At 40.7% G+C, this 22,373-nt stretch overlaps 1 protein-coding gene across 4 annotated transcripts in view; it reads left to right on the top strand.

Moving 5' to 3' along the window:
* Nucleotides 1–22,373, top strand: part of LOC133650777 (N-acetylglucosamine-1-phosphotransferase subunits alpha/beta-like) — a 96,784-nt gene that overhangs the window by 61,077 nt on the left and 13,334 nt on the right. For all 4 annotated transcript variants that reach the window (XM_062048415.1, XM_062048416.1, XM_062048417.1 and 1 more), the window contains 4 exons: nt 8,703–8,770; nt 8,872–8,943; nt 9,159–9,215; nt 10,746–10,901. In XM_062048415.1, the coding sequence (XP_061904399.1) occupies nt 8,703–8,770; nt 8,872–8,943; nt 9,159–9,215; nt 10,746–10,901 (353 nt within the window). The remainder of the gene's footprint in view (nt 1–8,702; nt 8,771–8,871; nt 8,944–9,158; nt 9,216–10,745; nt 10,902–22,373) is intronic.

The following is a 22,373-nucleotide window of genomic DNA, read 5'->3' as shown; positions in this document are numbered from 1 at the left end:
GCGGATGACACCACTTTTTTTTTATTCAGGAGAAAATACAAATTACCTCCTACAAATTGTAGAAAAATGATTTCCAGAAAATTGTGATGTGGTTCAATGCCAATAAATTGTCCTTAAATATCAGCTAAACTAAATTCATGATTTTTTTGGAGTAAAAGGAAATACGTTTATGTGTCATTAGTAATTAATGGATTAGAAATTGAAAGGACACATGAGAGTTTCGAGGTATTATGATTGACGAACACTTGACATGGAAATCACATATTGATAATGTCAAAGTAATGGTATCCCAAATAATAGCTGTGCTGTATGAAGTCAAAGATTTTCTAAATAAGAATGCATTGTTTTTGTTGTATAACCCATTGATTGCTCCATAACTGACCTATTGCATTGAATACATTACTCCAATTTTCAAAAGAGCAATTAGAGTCGCCGGTGGAAGTAGACACAGTGACCCAACCAATCCTTTATTTGTACAATTAAAAAAACTGAAATTTAATGAATTAGTAGAGTATAACCTTCTAAAGATCATGTACAAGGCTCATATGGAAAGTTTACCAAACAATTTGCAAAGTAGATTTACCAAGAGAAAAAGTAGATATGAACTAAAATGTACTGAGGTTTTTACAAAACACAGGTTTCAATCAGCTGGAAAAGAAAGATGTGTCTTAATCAAAGGAGTCAGTCTGTGGAACAGTCTTGATCAAGTTGTTTGTTTAAGAATAATGTCAAATTATCAATGTTACAAAAATATGACAGTGCGTAGTTGTAGATCAACTTTATTAAGGTATTTTGTGTATTGATCATGCAGGACGCCGTGATTTGTGACAAGAAAGTCCAAGCCCAGTAGCCCTGTTTGTGTAGACCCCCTAATGACGTGGAAAACCTGCTGCTGGGAGGTTTTCTTCAGACACAGAGTCACTGTTATGGTGCCCAGTGTGTCGCGCATCTGTCCATTCACCGCCCCTGTGCAGCAATAAAGTCCGCCGTTAGGGGCCGCTTGTGCAGGGCTGGAACAGACATGCGGAAGTTGTCACTAATAAACGACTCAGTTGCTCCTGAATCAATCAATATGTTAATTTAAGTCTCTTCAATACTTCCCCTCACATATGAGGTTTACTGTTCTGTCTTGTCCGGTGTTTTGATTGATTGAGACTTTTATTAGTAGGTTGCACAGTGAAGTACATATTCCGCACAATTTACCACTAAATGGTAACACCCGAATAAGTTTTTCAATTTGTTTAAGTCGGGGTCCACTTAAATTGATTCATGATACAGATATATACTATCATATATACTATCATCATAATACAGTCATCACACAAGATAATCACAATGAATTATTTACATTATTTACAATCAGGGGTGTGGAGGGGGGGGGGTAGGATATGGACATCAAGTAGTGGACATAGAGCGAGAGAGAGATAGAGAGAGAGAGAGAGAGAGAGAGAGAGAGAGAGAGAGAGAGAGAGAGAGAGAGAGAGAGAGAGAGAGAGAGAGAGAGAGAGAGAGATCAGAAGGCATAAGAAAAAGTATCTGCATTTGATTGTTTACATTTGATTATTAGCAATCCAGGGAGGGTGTTAGTTTAGGGTTGTAGCTGCCTGGAGGTGAACTTTTATTGCGGTTTTGAAGGAGGATAGAGATGCCCTTTCTTTTATACTTGTTGGGAGCGCATTCCACATTGATGTGGCATAGAAAGAGAATGAGTTAAGACCTTTGTTAGTTCGGAATCTGGGTTTAACGTGGTTAGTGGAGCTCCCCCTGGTGTTGTGGTTATGGCGGTCATTTACGTTAAGGAAGTAGTTTGACATGTACTTCGGTATCAGGGAGGTGTAGCGGATTTTATAGACTAGGCTCAGTGCAAGTTGTTTAACTCTGTCCTCCACCAGCCAGCCCACTTTAGAGAAGTGGGTAGGAGTGAGGTGGGATCTGGGGTGGAGGTCTAGCAGTAACCTGACTAGCTTGTTCTGAGATGTTTGGAGTTTAGATTTGAGGGTTTTGGAGGTGCTAGGGTACCAGGAGGTGCATGCGTAATCGAAAAAGGGTTGAACGAGAGTTCCCGCCAGAATCCTCAAGGTGCTTTTGTTGACCAGAGAGGAGATTCTGTAGAAAAATCTCGTTCGTTGGTTAACCTTTTTGATTACCTTGGTTGCCATTTTATCACAGGAAAGGTTAGCCTCTAGAATGGAACCTAGGTAGGTGACCTCATCTTTCCTGGTGATAACAATGTCACCCACTTTTATGGTGAAGTCATTGACTTTCTTGAGGTTGATGTGGGACCCAAACAGGATGGATTCTGTTTTACCCAAGTGTATGGATAGCTTGTTGTCAGCGAGCCAGGTGCAAGTTCTACAGAGCTCAGCACTGAGGATTTTCTCCACCTGTGACTTGTCCTTGCCGGATACCAGCAGGGCAGAGTAATCCGCAAACAAAAACAATTCACAGTCGCATGCCGATGACATGTCGTTTATGTATATTAGGAACAGTAAAGGTCCCAATATACTGCCTTGGGGGACTCCACAGCTCACCGAGAGGGGGGGGGACACGGTGCCGTTCATCTCTACCACCTGCTCCCTCCCCTCCAAGTAAGATTGCATCCAGCTTCCATTAGTTTTTGTTAAATTCGATTGCTCTGAGCTTATCCAACAGTATAGCGTGGTTAACTGTGTCAAAGGCCTTCTGAAGGTCCAGCATGACCATGCCGCAGTATTTGCCCGCGTCCACCTCATGTTTGATGTGGTCGGTCAGATAGAGAAGGCATGTGTCAGTGGAGTGGTTAGTTCTGCAGCCGGATTGGAATTTGTACATGAGTTTATTAGTGGCAAGGTAACTATCGACCTGTTCATAAACTATTTTTTCCATTACTTTCGAAATGGAACTGAGAATAGAAACAGGTCGGTAGTTGCCAGGTTCCAATTTGCTTCCTTTTTTAAAGAGGGGAGTTACTCTTGCTATCTTAAAATCTTTTGGTACTTGGCCTTGTGTAATTGATAGGTTTATTATGTGCGTGATGATCGGGGCAATGATGGAGGCAGAGTCCCTGAGGAATCTGGAGGGAATATTATCAAGGCCGGTGGCCTTGTTAGGGTGGAGCGCGCTCAATTTTTTAAACACCTCATCAGCTGTGACCATTTCTAATTTGAAATCATCGTTGAATACTCCTAGCTTTCTGTAGAAGGCTTTAATGTGTTCTACACCAAAGCAACCAGAGTGGTGGGACAGCTTGTTGACAAGAGTTGCGGCTTTGCTGATGAAAAAGATGTTAAGTCTGCTAGCTACCTCCATTTTGTCTGTAATGAGGGAGTCACCCTCCTTGATGCTGATGTTGGTGAGTCTTGTTTTAAGTTTCTGGCTGCAACCAGGAAGCTGGTTGTTGAGAATTTTCCAGAGCTCACATGGCTTATTTGTGTTTTCCTCTATTTTGTCGTTAATGTAATTTTTTTTTAAGGATTTAGTCAGGTTGGTTGACTTATTTCTTAATTTATTGCATTGCTATTTGATAGTTGAAAGGAGTAATTTGAGGTTGATATTATTGGGTTGTTTATCTACTTCTGTTTTACATGTTTGGTATTCAGAGTATTTCCTGCCTCTGTCTTTTATGGCAGCTAAAAGGTCCGGATTCATCCATGGTTCCGAGCGGGCTCTGATCCTGACTGTTTTCACGGGAGCCATGTAATTTAGTATCTTTAGGAACGCCGTTTTGAAGCGGTCCCAAGCAATATCGACCAGGTTGCTCGCGAGCACAGGGGACCAGTCCCACTCATCTAATTTTAAATTGAAATTGTCATTGGAGTATTTTTTGAGGGATCTGGATTGGGCTGTTATGTGGCCATTGGCTTTAGGTTTAGCTATTTTGCGGGTGCAGAAGGTTAGATAGTGGTCGCTAAGACCACAGATCATGACCCCACTATTTTTTATTTTAGGCCGGTCTGAAGTGAGAATGAGATCTATGGTTGATTGGGTGGAATCACACACCCTTGTAGGTAACGCTATTAGCTGGGAAAGACCATGCAGATTACAAAACTTGCTGAAGGATCTGAAGACAGGTGCATCTTTGTGTTGAATATCTGTGTTCAGATCCCCAGTTATAATTTTCTCCACGTTGTCTGTCCCTGCCAAGCATTCTTCCAAAGCCCCATAGAAATCACTCTAATTAGGGGGTCTATAAACAGTCCCTATTAGTACCGGCTAAGCGTTTTTAAATTTGATTTCCGCCCACACAGATTCCAGGTCATTGTGGTTAAGATCAGTGCGAGTTATGTATTTAATATCCTGGTGAATATACATACAAACGCCCCCACCGTGTTTATTCCTATCCTTTCTGATAACCGAAAAGTTTTCTATTTCTATCTCTGAGTCAGAAATACTTTGATCAAATTTGGTTTCAGAGAAACACAAGATTTTTACCTTTGTGTTGAGGAACATTTCTCTGATTTGGTCAAGTTTGGCTCCAGAGAGGCTGTTCACATTAAGGTGGATGATGTGTAGTCCACTGGAACCAAAAAGAGCATCAGAGTCCGCTGTGTTGTGGTACTGACCAGAAAAATTGTTGGTTATTATTGCTGTTGAAGTTGGAGAGCAAGGAGAGAGAGAGAGAGGCATATTGATCGTCCTCCAGGTGAAGGGGGAGGGAGGGGTAGGGGCGGAGTTGGAGAGGGGGTGAGGGGGAGGCCAGGTAGGGTTGCTGGGGGTGGGGGTGGATTTCCTTTTGGCGGGCTTTTTTGAAGACAAAGAGGAAGAGAACAATGAAAATGTTTGTTTAAAGGCGCCTCTAAATCCTGTGTATGCCGCGTCCTCGACCGTCTGGGACCGGGGAGAGGCCGCGTGGACCCCCGCCATCTCGTGCAGTTCCCCGCAATCACCGATGTCTGGGTCGCCGTCCACCGCAGCCGCCGCGTCGTTCACCGCCGCGTCGTTCACCGCCGCTGAGTCGCTGCCTTCTCCGATGACTGGGTCGTCCTCAACCGCAGCCGCCGCGTCGTTCACCGCCGCTGAGTCGTTGCCTTCTCCGATGACTGCGTCGTCCTCCACCGCCGCCGCCGAGCCTCCGACCGTGTCGATGAACGAGGCAAAGTCCTTCGCCGAGCCGCCGATCGCTGGAGCACAGGTGAGCTTGAGCTGAGATGAGCCGGTAGCCGAGTTAGCTTCGATGGCGACGCTAGCAGTAGCATTGCTAGTCTTCGCCAGTCGGGACAACATTAACCGTGTTGTTGCAGGTCCAGGTTGTCATTGCATTACTCATGGAGGGGATAAACAATGAAACAATCCGAAAGCCTCCTGCAATTTCTCGTTTACCTGATCGTAGTCCGCCTGAACGGCAGCTGGCAAGCTATCCCATAGAAGAAAAGCAGCCTTTGTCAGTCAGGCGCGTGGGTAAAATACTCACGCGTGGGTAAAATACTCACCAGTTCATAGTCAAAGCTACCACCAGTGCCTCCAACCAGCGCCTTCACCGCTACTTAATATTGTCTGGCCCAGCAGGGGAAACTTTGTTTTTCCTCACCGGAAAATGCCTGCGGGTGTTCAATCTTTACAATGCTGGCTAACGACCTTTCTCCACGTTGCGCTCTGTAGCTATAGTCCAGCGGGTCCTTGCCTTTATTCCACATAAATCGGAAGACAGCAGCAAGATGAAAGAAGTCTTCGTGCTTTCTGACAAGACGAAGCTCCGCCGTTGCTAGCTGCGGCTAACTGAGATGAAGCTAGCTGACTCTCTAAAGTTTACGGTAGTTAGACATCTTTCTTTTGTGGGACCTTGATCCCACCGCTGCCACCAATGTAACCGAGGGTTTATATATTTCGCCTATACTGTATAAAACTACAAAATAACAAACACGGAGGCTCCAGTTTTTCACGAGGACCACTTTATTTCGTTTTCTTCCAAAACTCCGCTCCACCACACCTGTCACACCACTTCCGCTCTTGGTGCCTTCAAAATAAGAGCTCAAGGCATATACTGTATGACAGCTTATAACAGGAACTTAACATCACAAAGAAGCAAGTCCATAAAAATAGGTTACACTAATTTTATACATTTTACCCTAATAATGGATTTTGTTACCTGGCGCCATCTTAGAAGTATGCTAACTGTTCCCCTGTTAGCGTGTTAATTTTAGCATGCTAGCATTAGCATACTAACGCTTTATGCTAGCATCCGATTTTTACCTAATTTAATATTTTTTTATATATCTAATATTCATGGACTTCCTTATTTGGTGCCATATTAGAAGTATGGTAGCTGTTTGTTACCATATTAAAGTTAGCATGTTAAGATTAGAATGCTAACGTTTTATATTAGCATTGTAACGAATATTACCATTTTCAACCTAATAATCATGGATTTCGTCACTTGGTTCCACCTTAGAAGTATGCTATCTGTTCCCCTGTTACCATGCTAATGTTAGTATGCTAACATTTTATGCTTGCATTCCTGCTAATTTCGTACTTCTTAATCTTATCTTCATGGATTCCATTATTTGGCGCCATCTTAAAGGTTTGCTAGCCCTTCACCTTTTAGCATGGTAATGTTAGCATTCAATGTGAGCGTGCTAGAATTGTATCTAATTTTATACGTTTTAAGATAATAATCATATATTTTGTTACTTGGTGCTATTTTAGGAGTATGCTAACTGTTCCCCTGTCATCATGCTAATGTTGGCATGCTAATATTTTTGCAGTCATTTAAGCTAACTTTGTACTTTTGAATCAAATAGAAATGGATTGTGTTATGTGTCACCATCCTCAGGTATGCTAGCTCTTCTGCTGTTAGCATGCTAACTTTGTATACCAACAATTTAGCACATTTTATACATTTAGAGCTAATAATCATGAAATCTGTTACTTTGTATTCTCTTTTCAACTTAAACAAGTTGAAAAACGTATTCGGGTGTTACCATTTAGTGGTCAATTGTACGGAATATGTACTGTACTGTGCAATCTACTAATAAAAGTTTCAATCAATCTTTGAAGTATGCTAACTCATCTAGCTATACCGACAGTTAGCATTTTTAGATTCATACTACATTTCAGTTCAACTTCTGCTCTTCACCTTTCATACCATTTTTAACTTTTAAACTGTTTTAACTTTCAAACCATTTCTACAGTCCACTAGTATATCAGTTCAGCGTTAGCCCGTCAACATTCAAACCATTTCAACATTCAAACCATTCTTTCAATTAAACCATTTCACCATTTTATACCATTTCAATATTCAAACCATTTCTACATTCAAACTATTCTTACATTCATTTCCGAGGGGCGGGGTTAAGGGGGAGGAGTATATTTATAGCTAGAATTCACTGAAATTAAAGTATTTCCTATATATATATATACAGTATATAGTACAGTAACCAGTAATGAAAACACATTTGTTCTACTAACTGTACTTGCTGCTTACTTAAAAAAAAAAACCACTTACCTTTCACTATTTGAGTGGCTTTTGTTCTGCCATTTGAGTACTGGCGAGCGATCTCTGAATCCGGGAACATATCCTTCATGGATTTGTTGAAAACATCCGCAAATGAGAACGGAATGTTGCTTGTCTGGTGGCCCATAATACTGCATTGCCGCCACCTTGTGCTTCTCTGACTGTTCATGAGTGACTATATCTATTCGGCCACCGTGTTATGGGTTATAGATAAACCTATGGATAAAGGAGACATATATACCGTAATTTCCGGACTATAAGCCGCACCTGACTATAAGCCGCACCAGCTAAATTTAGGGGAAAATACAGATTGCTCCATATATAAGCCGCACCCGACTATAAGCCGCAGGGTTTTGATGTGTAATTACCGTAGTATATAGAGGTTCCTGCTACCACGGAGGGGATTGTCGGGACAGAGATGACTGTTTGGGAACGCAAATCGTCCCATTTATTAACAATAAATCTTTCAATCATTCAATCAAACTTTCACATCTTTGACATAGCGAACAGCATTCGTGCAGAGTACAAATAATACAACGGTGCAAAGTAATACAAAGTGCTCGCCTGTACGTTATCAAAATAACCAGCCTACCGGTATATGAAAAGTCAGTCTTTAATCATTGTGTCATCGTCTTCCTCCTGCGTACTAAAACCACCGAAATCCTCTTCGTCGGTGTCGGAGAAGAACAGGCCGTAAATAAGCCGCACCCTTGTATAAGCCGCAGGGACCAGAACGAGGGGAAAAAGTAGCGGCTTATAGTCCGGAAATTACGGTAATAGTCTCCTTTTCAGGTGAGAGGACGCTAAAGGCAGTGCCTTTAAGGCACGCCCCCAATATTGTTTGTCCGGCTGGAAATTTTGGATATTACAACTTGCCGTAATTTTGAAGAAATGCATGATGGGAATCCGGATGTTGTGTGTCAGTGTATTAACGTGCCGGCTGGTATAAACACATGCTGAGAAATAGCTCCGTGCCTGCATACTTTATGGGTTATAGATAAACCTATGGATAACGGAGACATATATAATAGTCTCCTTTTCAGGTGAGAGACGATGCTAAAGGCAGTGCCTTTAAGGCACGCCTCCAATATTGTTGTCCGGGTGGAAATTGGGACATTTTCGGGAGAATGGTTGTCCCGGGAGATTTTCGGGAGAGGCACTGAAATTCGGGAGTCTCCCGGAAAATTCGGGAGAGTTGGCAAGTATGCCAACATGTCACCTTTTCAATGCAGTGGTTATTAGTTGAATAATGTACATATTTTATGTATTCCAGCTGAAAAAGCATTGGCAGGTGTGCTCAATGAAGGCAAAAAAATATTCTCAGTCTCCAAAGGTTACCTGGTAAGATATTGGTTTCTGAATGTAATTATCTAACCACTCCCTTTTAAAATTACTTATGATTAATGAGGTCACCAAACTGGTTTTGTTTTGTTTTTTTCCAGACCACAGACAAGGAGCTTCCAGGTCTAATCAGAATGCAGACTCTGGCCTACTTAGGTGGATTTTCCCCAAAGGTGTGTTCTCTTGTGGCAATTTTGATGACTTTGGACTTAATTCAACAATATCATCAAAAACTTGAGACTCGACTTGCATAATGATATCAATGACTCGAGACTTACCTCGGAATTTAGTCTTATGACTTGAAAATACTTGATACATTTGTTGTGTTTGGTAAATGTGTCCTCATCAGTATCAGTACTCCCATCTCTGATTTTCGGTGTCCTTGAAGGTATCAGAGAATCTGCAAGCCAAATTGCCTGCTGCTATCAGCGACAAGATCACTGAGGTAAAGCTGCCGGTCTACAATGTGCAATGCAAATTGCCCCCTTGTTTGGAGGTTATTTTGTGTCTTTATTACGAAAGCTTATTTTTTTTACACTGAACTTATGTAACCTTTTTTGCATTTGGAATTTGTGAACTGATTTTTTTTTTTTTTTACATTGAAAAACAATTCAGTGTTTTAAAATTCAGTCTATAAAAAAATCAGTGTTTTAAAATTCAGTCTATAAAAATTCAGTGTAAAAAAATCAGTAAAAAATATTCAGTGTATGAAACTTCCCTATAAAAAATTTTGTATAACAAATTCAGTGTAAAACAAATTGGTGCTTAAAAATTCAGTGTCAAAAAATGTATTTATTATTTTCATATAATTCAGTCAAAAAGTTTTTGAGATGGTCTGTTTATTTTTTTTCCTGAAAAAGACACTCAGAATTTACATGACAATATAGAATGTGGGATCTATGAACAATAAATCACTGAATATTTAAAATATATGAACGCTGCTCCTCTACTTCCCAGACCACCTCTTTGATTGACATCTTTTATAATCAAACACGAGCAACAAAGATGCAACAAATGGCGAAAAATAAAAGCAAAAGGATAAAAAAAAAACATCCACTTATTCGATGTAATACCACTGTTTTGCAGAACTTTGTTGTAGAAATCTGCCTCCGTTCGACACGTGCGTTTGCGAGGTCTCAGGTTTGTTGCTGCCCCGTCGATTCTGTTCCGTGCCTCGTCTGCATGAAGCAGCGCTGCTTATGATCACCGTAGTAACCCGTATGTCACTCAAAAGTGCAGATTTAAAAAATTGGAATAATTTATGTAGTTTGAAAACATCCAGAGTGCCGCTGGATTATGATGGTAAAATGGTAAAATGGGTTGTACTTGTATAGCGCTTTTCTACCCCTTTTTAAGGAGCCCAAAGCGCTTTGACAGTATTTCCACATTCACCCATTCACACACACATTCACACACTGATGGCGTTATAATGTAACACATGGTGGTCACGTGCTAGTGTTTGTGACGTCACACCTGGTGGTCAGACTTCAAACTTGACACGTCATTGGATGATTCTGAGACAGGATTGATTTTTTAAAATATTTTACCGGAATCGAGTCTGGCAGTTTGAAGCATTAAATTTTTCGACACAGAATTTTTCAGCACTGAATTTTTCTACAACTGAGTTTATTTACACTGAATTTTTATACTGTGATTTTTTTTTACGCTGAATTTTTAAACACTGAGTTTTTTTTAAAATGAAATTGTCAGCGTAGATGCATGTGAAAAATTCAGCTCACAAAATTCAAATGCAAAAAATTCAGGTACATAAATTCAGTGTCAAAAAAAAGCTTTCATAATAAAGACACAAATTAACCTCCATGCATAGTGGCAGAGAACAAACACTAATATTAATCAGGAAACCTTGTATAGTTTTCATTAATCTATCAAAACATTATTATAGCAACAACATTGTCATCATAGTAGGCTAAATGATTCCCTTACTTTGAGTTTGTACTGTATATGTGATCCTCAGTTGGAGTTGTACCCACAAGACCACATCGCTCTGCTCCACTTCAAAAGTCCACAGCACTTGACTGATCTCCTTCAGGAAGATACACTGATGTTGGATGGGGAGAAGTTGGCCATCAGCCCCGTGTATTTGTTCTGGGACCTGAGTGGCATCATCAAGGTTGTACACCACTGCATACTACAAACTAACTAATGCACATATTGTTACATTTGGGAGCAGGGGTGTGGGGAGGGGTACAAATATTATCCGATACGATACGAGCAGAAATATAACTTAATTGTATTATTTTGTAATGTGGAATGTTAGAAAAAGTTTGATCAAGTGAAATTAGTCAAACAGAGAACAATGGTAGGTGTGAAAAGCACAAACCTTTTTATTATTAACTGTCTGGAATGGACTTGTGCTGTCTTTAAGTTGAAGTGGAGTGGCTTTTTTGGGGGGTTGGAGGAGGCTGGCAACACTTAGTGACAACAATTCATTAAGTTAAGCTGCAGTAAATTGGATGATGCGGACACATTTGTTACTAGATTATTTCTAATATGCTTTTGCCTTGGATACTTTGTATGTGTAAGTGATATGAAACTATAAATGTTCTGTTTTAGACTTCAGTGTTTTTCAATTAATACACATTGCGTTATCTTGCTTGTGTGCTATTGTGTGCTTAGCTGTTTCGTAGCTGCCAGCTCCTAGTAGCGTATAGCCTACCATTTCTACCTTTTGAAAATGACTGGACTGAAATACAAGAAAAAAAAACTTGTGTGTTTTTTGGAGGACAATTAGATGTTAACTGGCTGTTGAGCTTTGTACAAATAAATGCGGTGCAGGTCTGCTCGTATCGGGAATTTAAGGGCTAGTCGACTATTTTGATAACTGACTAGTCATCGACTATCGTAACGATTAGTCGACTAATCGGGTTATGAAGTGTACACATATTCAGTGGCTGTCATTTAGCAATCAGCTTTTAAAATTCAACTTGTTATATTGTTGGACTACTTTATTCAGAAATATCCATTTATACTGTAACTGTACTGCTTATTAAGCTGTTAAGTTTTACGGTTGCACATTACTGTGGTAGTTGCAGACCTGAGATGCAGAGACAGGAGACAACATGCAGGTAAGTGAAGTATATAATCACAAAACACTCGGGAATAGTGCTGCAGGGAAATGCATAGGAAGCATAAAGAAGCTAGAAACTGCAATACCATGAAAACAATTATACACAACATACAAGCAATGTCGTTTGAACAGGATTGGAATATATCGGAACACTATTGATTGGGAACCAGGCAGATGTGTGTCCCGGCTGCCAATCAAGGACAGGTGCGAGAGCCAGCGCTCAGTGGCAGACAAGATTAAAGTCCACAGACTACGAAATGTGCCATGACACACCACACATTCGAGTACCCTCCCCCCAAGGGACAGATTACAGACATCCCAGCATCCCAAAGAGACAAAAATCCAAAATCAAGGGAGGGTGGAGTTGGGTCACCAAATTGCACCACTTCCTAAAGGGTTGGCCAACAATCCAGGCCATGTTCCCCCTCAGCCAGCGGGGGGCAGTCAGGTAACAGGGTACAGTGGAACGGCACCACAAATGGTGACAAGGACAAGAAGTGCAGGATGATATGCCCCTGCAGCAGTGGCGGTCCACACCCAGGTCCCGTGTGTTACTGCTGCTTGTGCGGGGGGGAATGAGGAGGAATGCTAGCGCCACACGGGAGCTTTTGCGGCAGACAAGCTGGAGATGTGTGCTTGTCCCACAGGAGGCAAAGCTGAAGGTGTCGTCTTGGGAAGAACCACCAGGGGCACAGTTGGAGGTGGCCACTCATGAAGAACCACAGGAGGCGGCTTCTGCGGTGGACCCACAGAAGGGGGAGCTGAAGTTGGTGTCTGCAATGGACACACGGGAGGCGGAGCTGGCGGTGGCGTCTATAGCGAACCCACAGGAGGCCGGACTGGCAGTGATGTCTGCAGCGAACCCACAGGAGGAAGAGTTGGTGGCAAAGTATGCAGCAGGCCCCCGTAAGGCGTAGCTGATGGCACCCCTGCTGGTGAAGAGACAGACAGCTGGTGGAGGGAGCTGTGCATCCCCAGTTGCACAGCTGCTAGGAGTAGTCCACTCCTCTGGAAATAGATTCAAGACACTCCCTCTGGCTGGAGGAAGGAGATGTTGACCGGTAGCATCAGCTGAAGCAGTCGGAGAAGAAGCCAAAGGTGGGCTGAGAAGGTTTGGAGGAGGGGTTGTTGCCCCTTCCCGTGCAGGTCCCCCACAGCGTTCGCATGAAACAAGAACCGGAACCATCAAGGTCTTGAGAAACAATGGAATGAAAATTTAAAAATACTTTGGCAGTGTTTTTTTATTTCAAGATTGCTAATTCGCCCATTTTGCTGTCAATCAAAAAGGGATTCAGCCCAGACAGATCATCCAATCATAATGCGGAAGCCGGGCGACCCCCTTTCAATCCCTCTTATTAATTCGCTCAGCATCCGTGGGCGGGACACAGTCGAGATTTTATCCAATGATTGTCTCGTTTGGCTGCAGCATTGTGACACTAACCCATCAATAAAAAAAGTTGCACCAACAGTCGCCAAAGTTGCTGATTCTAAACAAAAGTTAAACGCATCGTAACACATTTAGTCAATGAAATGCAAACACAAAAGAACATATTTGACATTTTTTTTAGAACTTCTTTAGCAATTACCACTGCTGTATATCTGGCATCATATGTTAAAACAATGCCGCTGGAGAGCCACCGCCCCTCAGTCAAGCCGCCAGCCACTAGAGCAAAAGTGCGGCAAAGTGACACCTCGTCTGACCGGCGAGGCTCTAGACACTGGCATGCATCTTGCCTACGGTTGATCAAAGTTTTTTCTGCACATCACTAATCAATAGTGCTTAAATAATATAGACTATATGTTATGTATATGTAGACTTTTATGTTCACCTTAGCTTTCAGCTAAATATTTTAATCTTTTAACTTTTAACGTCTGCACTGTTTTTATTTTTATTGTCTGCATTTTAATTTTGCTTTTATTTTCTTTCATTTCACTTTGTTGTCTGTGAAGCACTTTGAGTCTGCCTTGTGTATGAAAAGCTCTATACAAATAAAGTTGCATTGCCTTGCCTTGCCTATATATCCATTCATACACCATATTACTTAAAGGTGCCATATTTAACAATTTAATGTCAAGACATCATTAAATGGCATATATAAATATGTCAAAAGGCATTAAAAAATCATGTTCTTTTTGAATACCTTTATAACTGATTGTTACGTTCCCTGATGGCTTCGAGTCTAGGGATCATAGGGGAATGCAACATAAAAGTGTATAAACCAAATGAGTTGTAAATTAAAGACACCGAAGCCAAGGATTGAAAACAAAAAGGAGTGTTATTGAAAAGTAACCAAGGGGGGGGGGGGGGGGGGGGGGTTACAACAAGACACAACACTAGCCTAGCTTGGGAATACAGGTGCTGTCAAAGAAATGAACAAAACATACCAAAATACACCTCTAGAAAAGAAAAGGTAAGCTGACTAACTGAAGCTATTTAATTAGCACAAACCCAAATCCTACCTACCTACTCTAGCCAAAGAAGGGGTCCAAAACGTACAAGGGTGACAGCCACCACTAAGCCTGGTGTCTCTATACACAAACAAATCCTACGTGTGTAGTGTATAGAGGCCTCTGTCTAACCTTTCCCAAGACTAGGCTGCAGATACTTACAAAAGGTTGAAAGGTCAAGAAAAATGAAGACACAAAAAAAAAAAATAGCGTCTCTCCAAGCTCCACACAGCATGTCAGAAAAAGAATCCCCCTCATCTACTTCTTCTTCTTCTTCTTCATGTGATTTTATGGCGGTTGGCAAGCAACCTTGTGGTGAGCATTACCGCCACCTACTGTAATGGAGTGTGGATCGAGGTGGATTCCTACTCTAAATTATTTTATTTAACCCAGTGTTTTTAAAAAATGTGTGTATTGCTTTATAACCTGTGTGTTCTGAGTGCAATCCTAATATATCTTCCACTGCTAACCTAATATTCTCTTTCGCTAACTTATTTCCCAGTATTTCCCTTTCTCTATTATATTTTCTACAATGTATTAAAACATGTCTTACATTTTCTATCTGTTGGCAAGAATCACACAGTCCTGTAGCATGTTTCCCCATCAATTTCAATGAACTATTTAGATATGTATGTCCTAATCTCATTCTAGTAATAATGTCTTCTTCCTTCCTATTTCTATTGCCTCCTCTTATTACACCTACTCTCCTCTGGACTTTGTAATACTCTCTACCTTTTGTTTCCTTATTCCAATTATCCTGTCACTTTTTATTGTGTTCTATCTTAATGATGTTCTTCACTTCTTCTTTACTGTGCTTAATCTCCATGTTTACTTCTGTTTTAGTGGTTGCTTGTTTTGCGTACTTATCAGCTAATTCGTTACCCTCAACTCCTACATGAGCAGGAACCCAAAGAAATGTTACCACACCTCCCGCTTTATTTATTCTGTAGACTGCCTGAACTATTTCATAAAGTAAATCTTGTCTTGTTTCTGACGCTATGTTTTGTATGCTAGTCAATGCACTGCTGGAGTCCGAGCACACGACTGCTTTTCTTGCTTTATTTTCTTCTATCCAATTAATTGCCATATAAATTGCTACCAATTCTCCCGTAAAAACAGATAATTTATCACTAATTCTTTTATTTAATACTATGCTTCCTTGTGGAATAACAGCTGCTGCTCCTACCTTATTATTTATAGTTTTTGATGCATCTGTGTACACCATGATGTTGTCTAAAAACGTTTCCTCAATCCATTGTTCTATCTGGTAACTATTTAAATTTCTATTCTTTAGTAATTGCATGTTTACCTTTGGGTTTTCATACATCCACGGTGGTATTGCGGGGATTGGTACTGTAGGGCTAACTTTAATATTATCAATTTGAACTTTATTACATCTGTCTCCTATTATCCACCCAAAACTATTCATTTTTTTCTTCTCTTTTTCTTGGCAGTTTAATAGTACTTGATGGGTTGGATGTCCTTGCTTGGACCCTTTTAAGTTTGCCCAATAAACTACTGACAGTTGATCTCTCCTCATATCTAAAGGTTTTTCATTCATCTCTACTTGTAATGCTGCAACTGGGGTTGATTTAGTAGCTCCACAACATAATTTTAAAGCCTGTGATTGGATCCTGTCTATTTTCCCAAGTAATGTTTTTGCAGCAGATTGATAAATAATGCATCCATAATCAATAACAGATCGTATTAAACTGATGTATATTGCTTTCAATGTCTGCCTATCAGCCCCCCAGTCTTTACCTCTCAAAGCCCTCATTATATTTAACACCTTTTTACTTTTCTCCACGATTTTGCTGATGTGGGTTGACCAGTTAATATTTTTATCAAACCATATACCCAAATATTTAAATACTTGTACCTCTTCTATATTTTCTCCATAGAGTTTAATTTGGATCTTGTTTTGTACTTTCCTCTTTGTAAAATTTATGACTTTTGTCTTTCCAACAGAGAATCTTAAACCCCACGCCGTTCCCCATTCTTGAACTTTATTTACCGCTTTTTGAATCTTCTTTTCTATATGATTAGTATTTCTACCTCTCTTCCACATCACTCCGTCGTCAGCAAACAGTGCCACATCCACTAATCCTTCCACTTCACTAAAAACTTCATTTATCATTATTGAAAATAATACTGGACTTATTATACTCCCTTGCGGGGTCCCATTTTCCACTTCATATACTCTGCTGTATTCATTCTCTATTTTTACTAATATTTTTCTACTTGTTAAGAAGTCTTTTATCCATCTATACATTTTCCCTCTAATCCCAATTATATTTAGTTTTATCAGCAACCCGTTTCCACAACATATCATAAGCTTTCTCTATATAAAAAAATACTGCAATTATACTTTCTTTATTTATTTGTCCCTTTCTAATTTCCTCTTCCAGCTGCACTGCTGGGTCGTTTGTGTTTCTTGCTTTGCGAAATCCACTTTGGTAGTTTTTTTATTATTTCTTTTGACTCTAAATAATACACTAGTCTTTCATTAATCATTTTTTCCATTACTTTACCCAAATTTGAGGTCAATGCTATCGGCCTATAATTACCTGCCTCTTCCGGGTCTTTCCCTGGTTTGCATATCGGAATTATTACAGCTTCTTTCCACTCTGCTGGTAATTTCCCTTCTTCATATATCCTATTATATAATTTCAAGACCACTTCTTTGCCAATGCTGCTTAAGTTTTTGATCATCTGATAACTCACCTGGTCTTTTCCTGGTGTTGTATTTTTAACCTTTTTCAATATTCGAACCATTTCATTCAAAGAAAATTTCATATCTATAGTGTTGGTTAAACTATTATCATTGTCTTCCACCATTTCCCCAATATTTAAACTAATTGTTTCTTCTCTCTCTTGTTTTTCTACATTTCTCAAATTATTATTACTGTGCACTTTAACAAATGTCTTTGCTAAAAGTTCTGCTTTTTCTTTATTTTCTACCACACACCGTGTCCCATCTTTCATCACATGATTTTTATGTTCACTTCTGATCCCTGACATTTTCTTGATCATTCCCCACACTTGGCCTAAAGGAGTAGTTCTATTTAATGATTCACAAAACGTTCTCCAATAGTGTTTTTTTGTCTTTTTAATAACGTACCTTACTTTAGCTTGGTGCCTTTTATATTGGATCATATCTTGGAAATTATGTGTTCTTCTCAATATTCTAAATGCTCTATTCCGTTCTTTTATTGCGTCTGTGCACGCTTGTGTCCACCACGGCACTATCTTCCTTCTTTTCCCTATACTACTCCTTGGTATGCTTTTTTTGGCTGCTTCTATTATGCACTTTGTAATATCTGTATTTAGTTGTTCAATATCTTGATTTATATCCACTTCCTTTAATGTCATGTCGGTACTTTCCCTAAATTGTCCCCAATCACCGTGATTATACTTCCATCTTCCTTCTTTTTTAGTGCTTTCTGTCCTTCGGTTTATGTTTATGTGAATGAAGATTGGGTAGTGATCACTTCCTATAGTGCTGTCTTTATTTACTTCCCACTCTACCTTTCCTGCTAACCCTTGTGACACCAGTGTTAAATCTATTGCTGTTTCTTTACCCGTAACTACATCTAATCTTGTTCCCGACCCATCATTCACACACACCAGTTCTTTTTCCTCCAAAAATGCTTCCAATGTTTCCCCATTCCAGTCATCCCTTTCACCCCACATTGTGCTATGTGCATTAAAGTCACCACACCAAATGATATTGCCACTCCAGTGCTCGACTATTTTTTCTAGTTGATGAATTTGTAATTTCTTGCACGGATTATAGAAGTTTAGCACTTTGTATCTTTCTTTATTGTTTCATACTTCTACCCCTACTATTTCTAGTTCTTGTTTTTCTTTTAATATTGTATAATGCATGTCTTCTTTAATAAATATGGCACATCCTCCTCCTTGCCCATCATTCCTATCTTTACGTATTGTTACGTATCCTTTTTTTATAAAGTTCAATTTTGGCTTCAGCCAGGTTTCTTGAATACATATTATATGTGGTTTATTTTTCATATTATTAATATATCCCTTTAGTTCCTGTCCGTTTGCTACTAAACTTCTGGCATTCCAATGAATAATTAACATGACGTTGGATTGTGGTAACATGATTCTGTCTCGTCTACTCTCTGTAGTTCACCTTGTACCTGTTCCCAAGATAGTTCTTTTAAATTTAAGAACTTTGCTGCTGCTTTGACAATTATTTTGATGTTCTCAGTTTTATTTCTTGCCTGTTCTGTACAGTTTATGACATATGCCAGGAACACAACTAGCTTGTCCATAGAAAGTCCTGTATTTGTTGCCTCTTGTTTTTTATTACTTGAACTATTGCCACTTCTGTCTCGTTCTGAACTATTCTCACTTCTATCTTGTTCTGCACTTTCTTGATTTCTTACTTTAACTGCCTCTGCGTATGTAATATTTCTTTCTACTCTGATTTGCTGTACTTCTGTTGCCTGTTTCCTAATGACACATCCCCCATACGCTGCTGTGGGATTCCCGCCACAGTTACAACATTTGACCAGATCATTATCTCCACATTGTCCATATTCATGCTCCCCTCCACACCTTCCACATCTCAACTTAGCATGACACACACTGGCTATGTGCCCATAGCGTTGGTACTTGAAGCAGCGTACTGGGGGTGGGACGTAAGCTCTAACATAAAAGCTTAAAAACCCAATCATGATTCTCTGCGGGAGGACTTCCTCGACAAACTGTACTAATACTGATTCGCTCTCCATCTTTTCTCCATTTCTATATGCCATCATTCTTGTCAACATCTTGACAGTTCCCCCTTTTATTTGTCTTTTCAATTCTTCTAAATTTTCACCTCTTGGAATTCCTGTCACTACTCCTCTTGCCCCCTTTCGTTCTCCCACTTCGATTTGTTCCTTTATTATCTTATTGCACAGTTTTTGCAACCGCATTGCTTTACTTTTTTGCTCTCCATTTTTGCATTTAATCAAAAGTCACCCGTCCCTAAGCACCTTCGCTATCTCCACCTCTCCGATGTCCTTATTTAACCCCTTAACCAGTGTCATTAAACTTATGTCATTCATGTCTTGATTTAAATGTATATATAATCCTATAATTATCTTCCATAGTCTTTTTCCTTTTTTCTACTTCTTCATCTTCTTCATGGGCTCTTTTAGCACTCGACTTTCCTTCATGCCCTCCGCTCCCCTTCTTTCCTTTCTCCCCTCTAGTCCTATCCACGTCCATACCTTCCTCATACATCCCGTCACTATCCCCTTCCATCTCGATCCAGTCACAAAACAGTTTATGCACAACCGCCAAGAAGATTTGGATACTCTCACGTGTTTAGCCACCGCTCTTGGTTTACTTCCGCCTTCCGTCCCGCCAACCCACCGACTCCTGAGTTAACTATGGCTGCCGACGCCACATAAAAAAAAGCTTTCCCTTCGCGGGGAACAAACGCGGGCTGCGATCCCCCTCATCTAGTGGTGAGCAGGTGGTTTTAAGCAGCACAGGAGGATGAATGGTGGACCGGGATTGGCTGCCTGATCAACAGGTGAAATGAGCAGCAGCTGGGAACAGGAACCGGTTGATTGGCAGCAGAGGCAGTGATTGAGTGTGGCCTGTACAAACAAAAGAAGAAGAAACACAAAACAAACAAACCAACACTACGTGGAACGTAACAGTTCAGCAGGGATATGCTCATTTCAAAATTAGATTAACAGCCCCGAAATCTTGTTATTGTTTTCATTTCGATGCCCCGCTCTCTACCGTTTGACCAATTAGAAAGTCTGAGTGTGTTACATCCAGGTTGCCAGTAACGCACCACCCTCTTCGTCTAGCTACTGCCACTGGTAAAGTTACTAAACATGTCAGACCTTAGTAAATCTAAAAGGCCTCGTTACGATTCTCAACTTATTGATGACAAAGCCAGGAACTAATTGAGAATTTGTATCGGGGAAGCCTTTGAAAGATGGAGACGATTGAAGGCGGAATATATTTTTTTATCTGAAAAAAAACTTGCTAGATTCTTCCTTGATAGTGTTCTTATTACTTGTGATAAATTGAAATCGACATTTTGTATGTAAACTTTATTGTTCAATACAATCTATGATCTTGTCTTAGAAAGCTAGTATGTTCATGCAACAAATGCTTAGTGTGATGCTCAGCTCCTAGTGTAATGCTTAGCATGCTAGCCCGGTCAATGACACATCAACATATAGGAGGAAATACTGTATATGCCCGTTAGCCTGTATTTCGATGTGTCATCCAACTGACAGGGCAAATTATATTTTCGACAAATAAAACCTATGTGGATAAGGGTAGTGTCAGTGCATATTTTGTTCTCAATATGCTGATACGCTGAGGAAATTGGTTCCAAAATTAGCACGGCTAATTGCGGTTTCTGGTACTGTATGTGCATAAGGCACATATGGGGTGGTATTTGCTTGGCACAATATAATGCATTACATGTAATGATTTTCTACTTTGTGTATTGACGTGGTAGTCTACATGATTTATGCGTAACGTGGTTTTTGCGTTTTTGGCTCATAGAATTGCACTCTGCACTGAAAAATTGTGATGTGCGTACATGGAAGAGAATGCAGTGCGTCAGGTGGGATACAATATGGAGTTATGTTGAACGAAATGTGGTGGTAATTTTACTGTTGGCCTTGCCCTGATAAAACTAGACATCTTAGCAGGGTAATGCCAACAATCTGTCCCGACTCCCGACGAAAATATTGCCGCGTAACTTTACAAATATTTTTGGCTAATCGACATCAGTAAAATGTGGCATAATTACTTAGTAAACCATCTTGCAATAAGCATAAAAAAGAGAAACCTATGGTGTAGGACTCGTCGATTGCCTTTTGAAGTTCCTTGGAGTAGGATTCGGATTCGGCTGCGTATCTGGCAACCTCAGTTACGGAGAGTGGGAGGGGACTACAGAATTTTGACCGTGATTGCAGTACCATTTCTGGCCACATTACTACATGTAAAAAAAAATCCTCATTCTTAAGGTGTGACAGCTTCAATTTAGCCGTGGCGCAGCACCATGATCAGATACAAACCCAGTGGGCTGCCGCGCAGTCGGAACAGGTGACATAGGAGCCTTGCTTTGGTGAGGAGCATGAACAGGTGATGCCAGAACCTTGATTTGGCATGATCGGAGGCAATGTGACTTTAACCTGGCGTGGTACAGGAACGGGTCATGGAGGCAGATCCTTGAGCAGTAGGGGTGCTAGAACTTGTGGGAGTTGAGCTTCAGGAAGCAGTGGTGTAGGTTCTGGCGCTTGGATGAGCATGTGCACTCTTGAAAAAAGCTGTCTGGCTGCTTTAGTCAGAGAGATAAAGTCAATGCAAGGCTGCTGATGCTTCTGTGCACACACCTTTGAGCATGCCAGGGCTGCTGGTCAAGCCTGGGCTGCACTGCCTAGCACAGGGGTCGGCAACCTTTACCACTCAAAGAGCCATTTTGGCAAGTTTCACAAATTAAAGAAAGTAATGGGAGTCACAAAAAAATTTTTTAAATTTAAAATGAAAAACACCGCATACAAAGCTTAAATGCTTTGTGCTATGTTAACCAGGGGTCTCCGACACACGCACCGGCACGCACTTTAATGTGGAAATTTGATGTTAGTGCAGCCCGCAAGTTTTGAATGAATGGCGCTTGATAGGGTCATACTTGCCAACCCTCTCATTTTTCCCGGGAGTCTCCCGAATATCAGAGCGTGATGACACTGCATTTGGCACCCTCTACAGTCTGCCCTAACAGTGTACCTGCTCGACCTCACGTAGAATGCAATTTCAGCTTGCTCACGTAAGTGACAGCAAGGCGTACTACCTCAGCAGCCACACATCTTACACTGACGGTACCAATACCCAGAATCCCATGCAGCCCTAACTCTTCCGCTCAACCAACGCACGGAGAGGGGGGGGGGTTGATGTGTGGGGGGATTTGGTGGTAGCGGGTGTGTATAATGTAGACCGGAAGAGTTAGGGCTGCATGGGATTCTGGGTAATGGTTGTGTTGTGTTTATGTTGTGTTACGGTGGGATGTTCTCCAGAAAT

This window comes from Entelurus aequoreus, linkage group LG05 (genome assembly GCF_033978785.1).
Source record: "Entelurus aequoreus isolate RoL-2023_Sb linkage group LG05, RoL_Eaeq_v1.1, whole genome shotgun sequence".
Classification (NCBI taxonomy): domain Eukaryota; kingdom Metazoa; phylum Chordata; class Actinopteri; order Syngnathiformes; family Syngnathidae; genus Entelurus; species Entelurus aequoreus.
The sequence above is the reverse complement of the archived record's forward strand: the minus strand, read 5'-3'. Positions and strand labels throughout refer to the sequence as shown.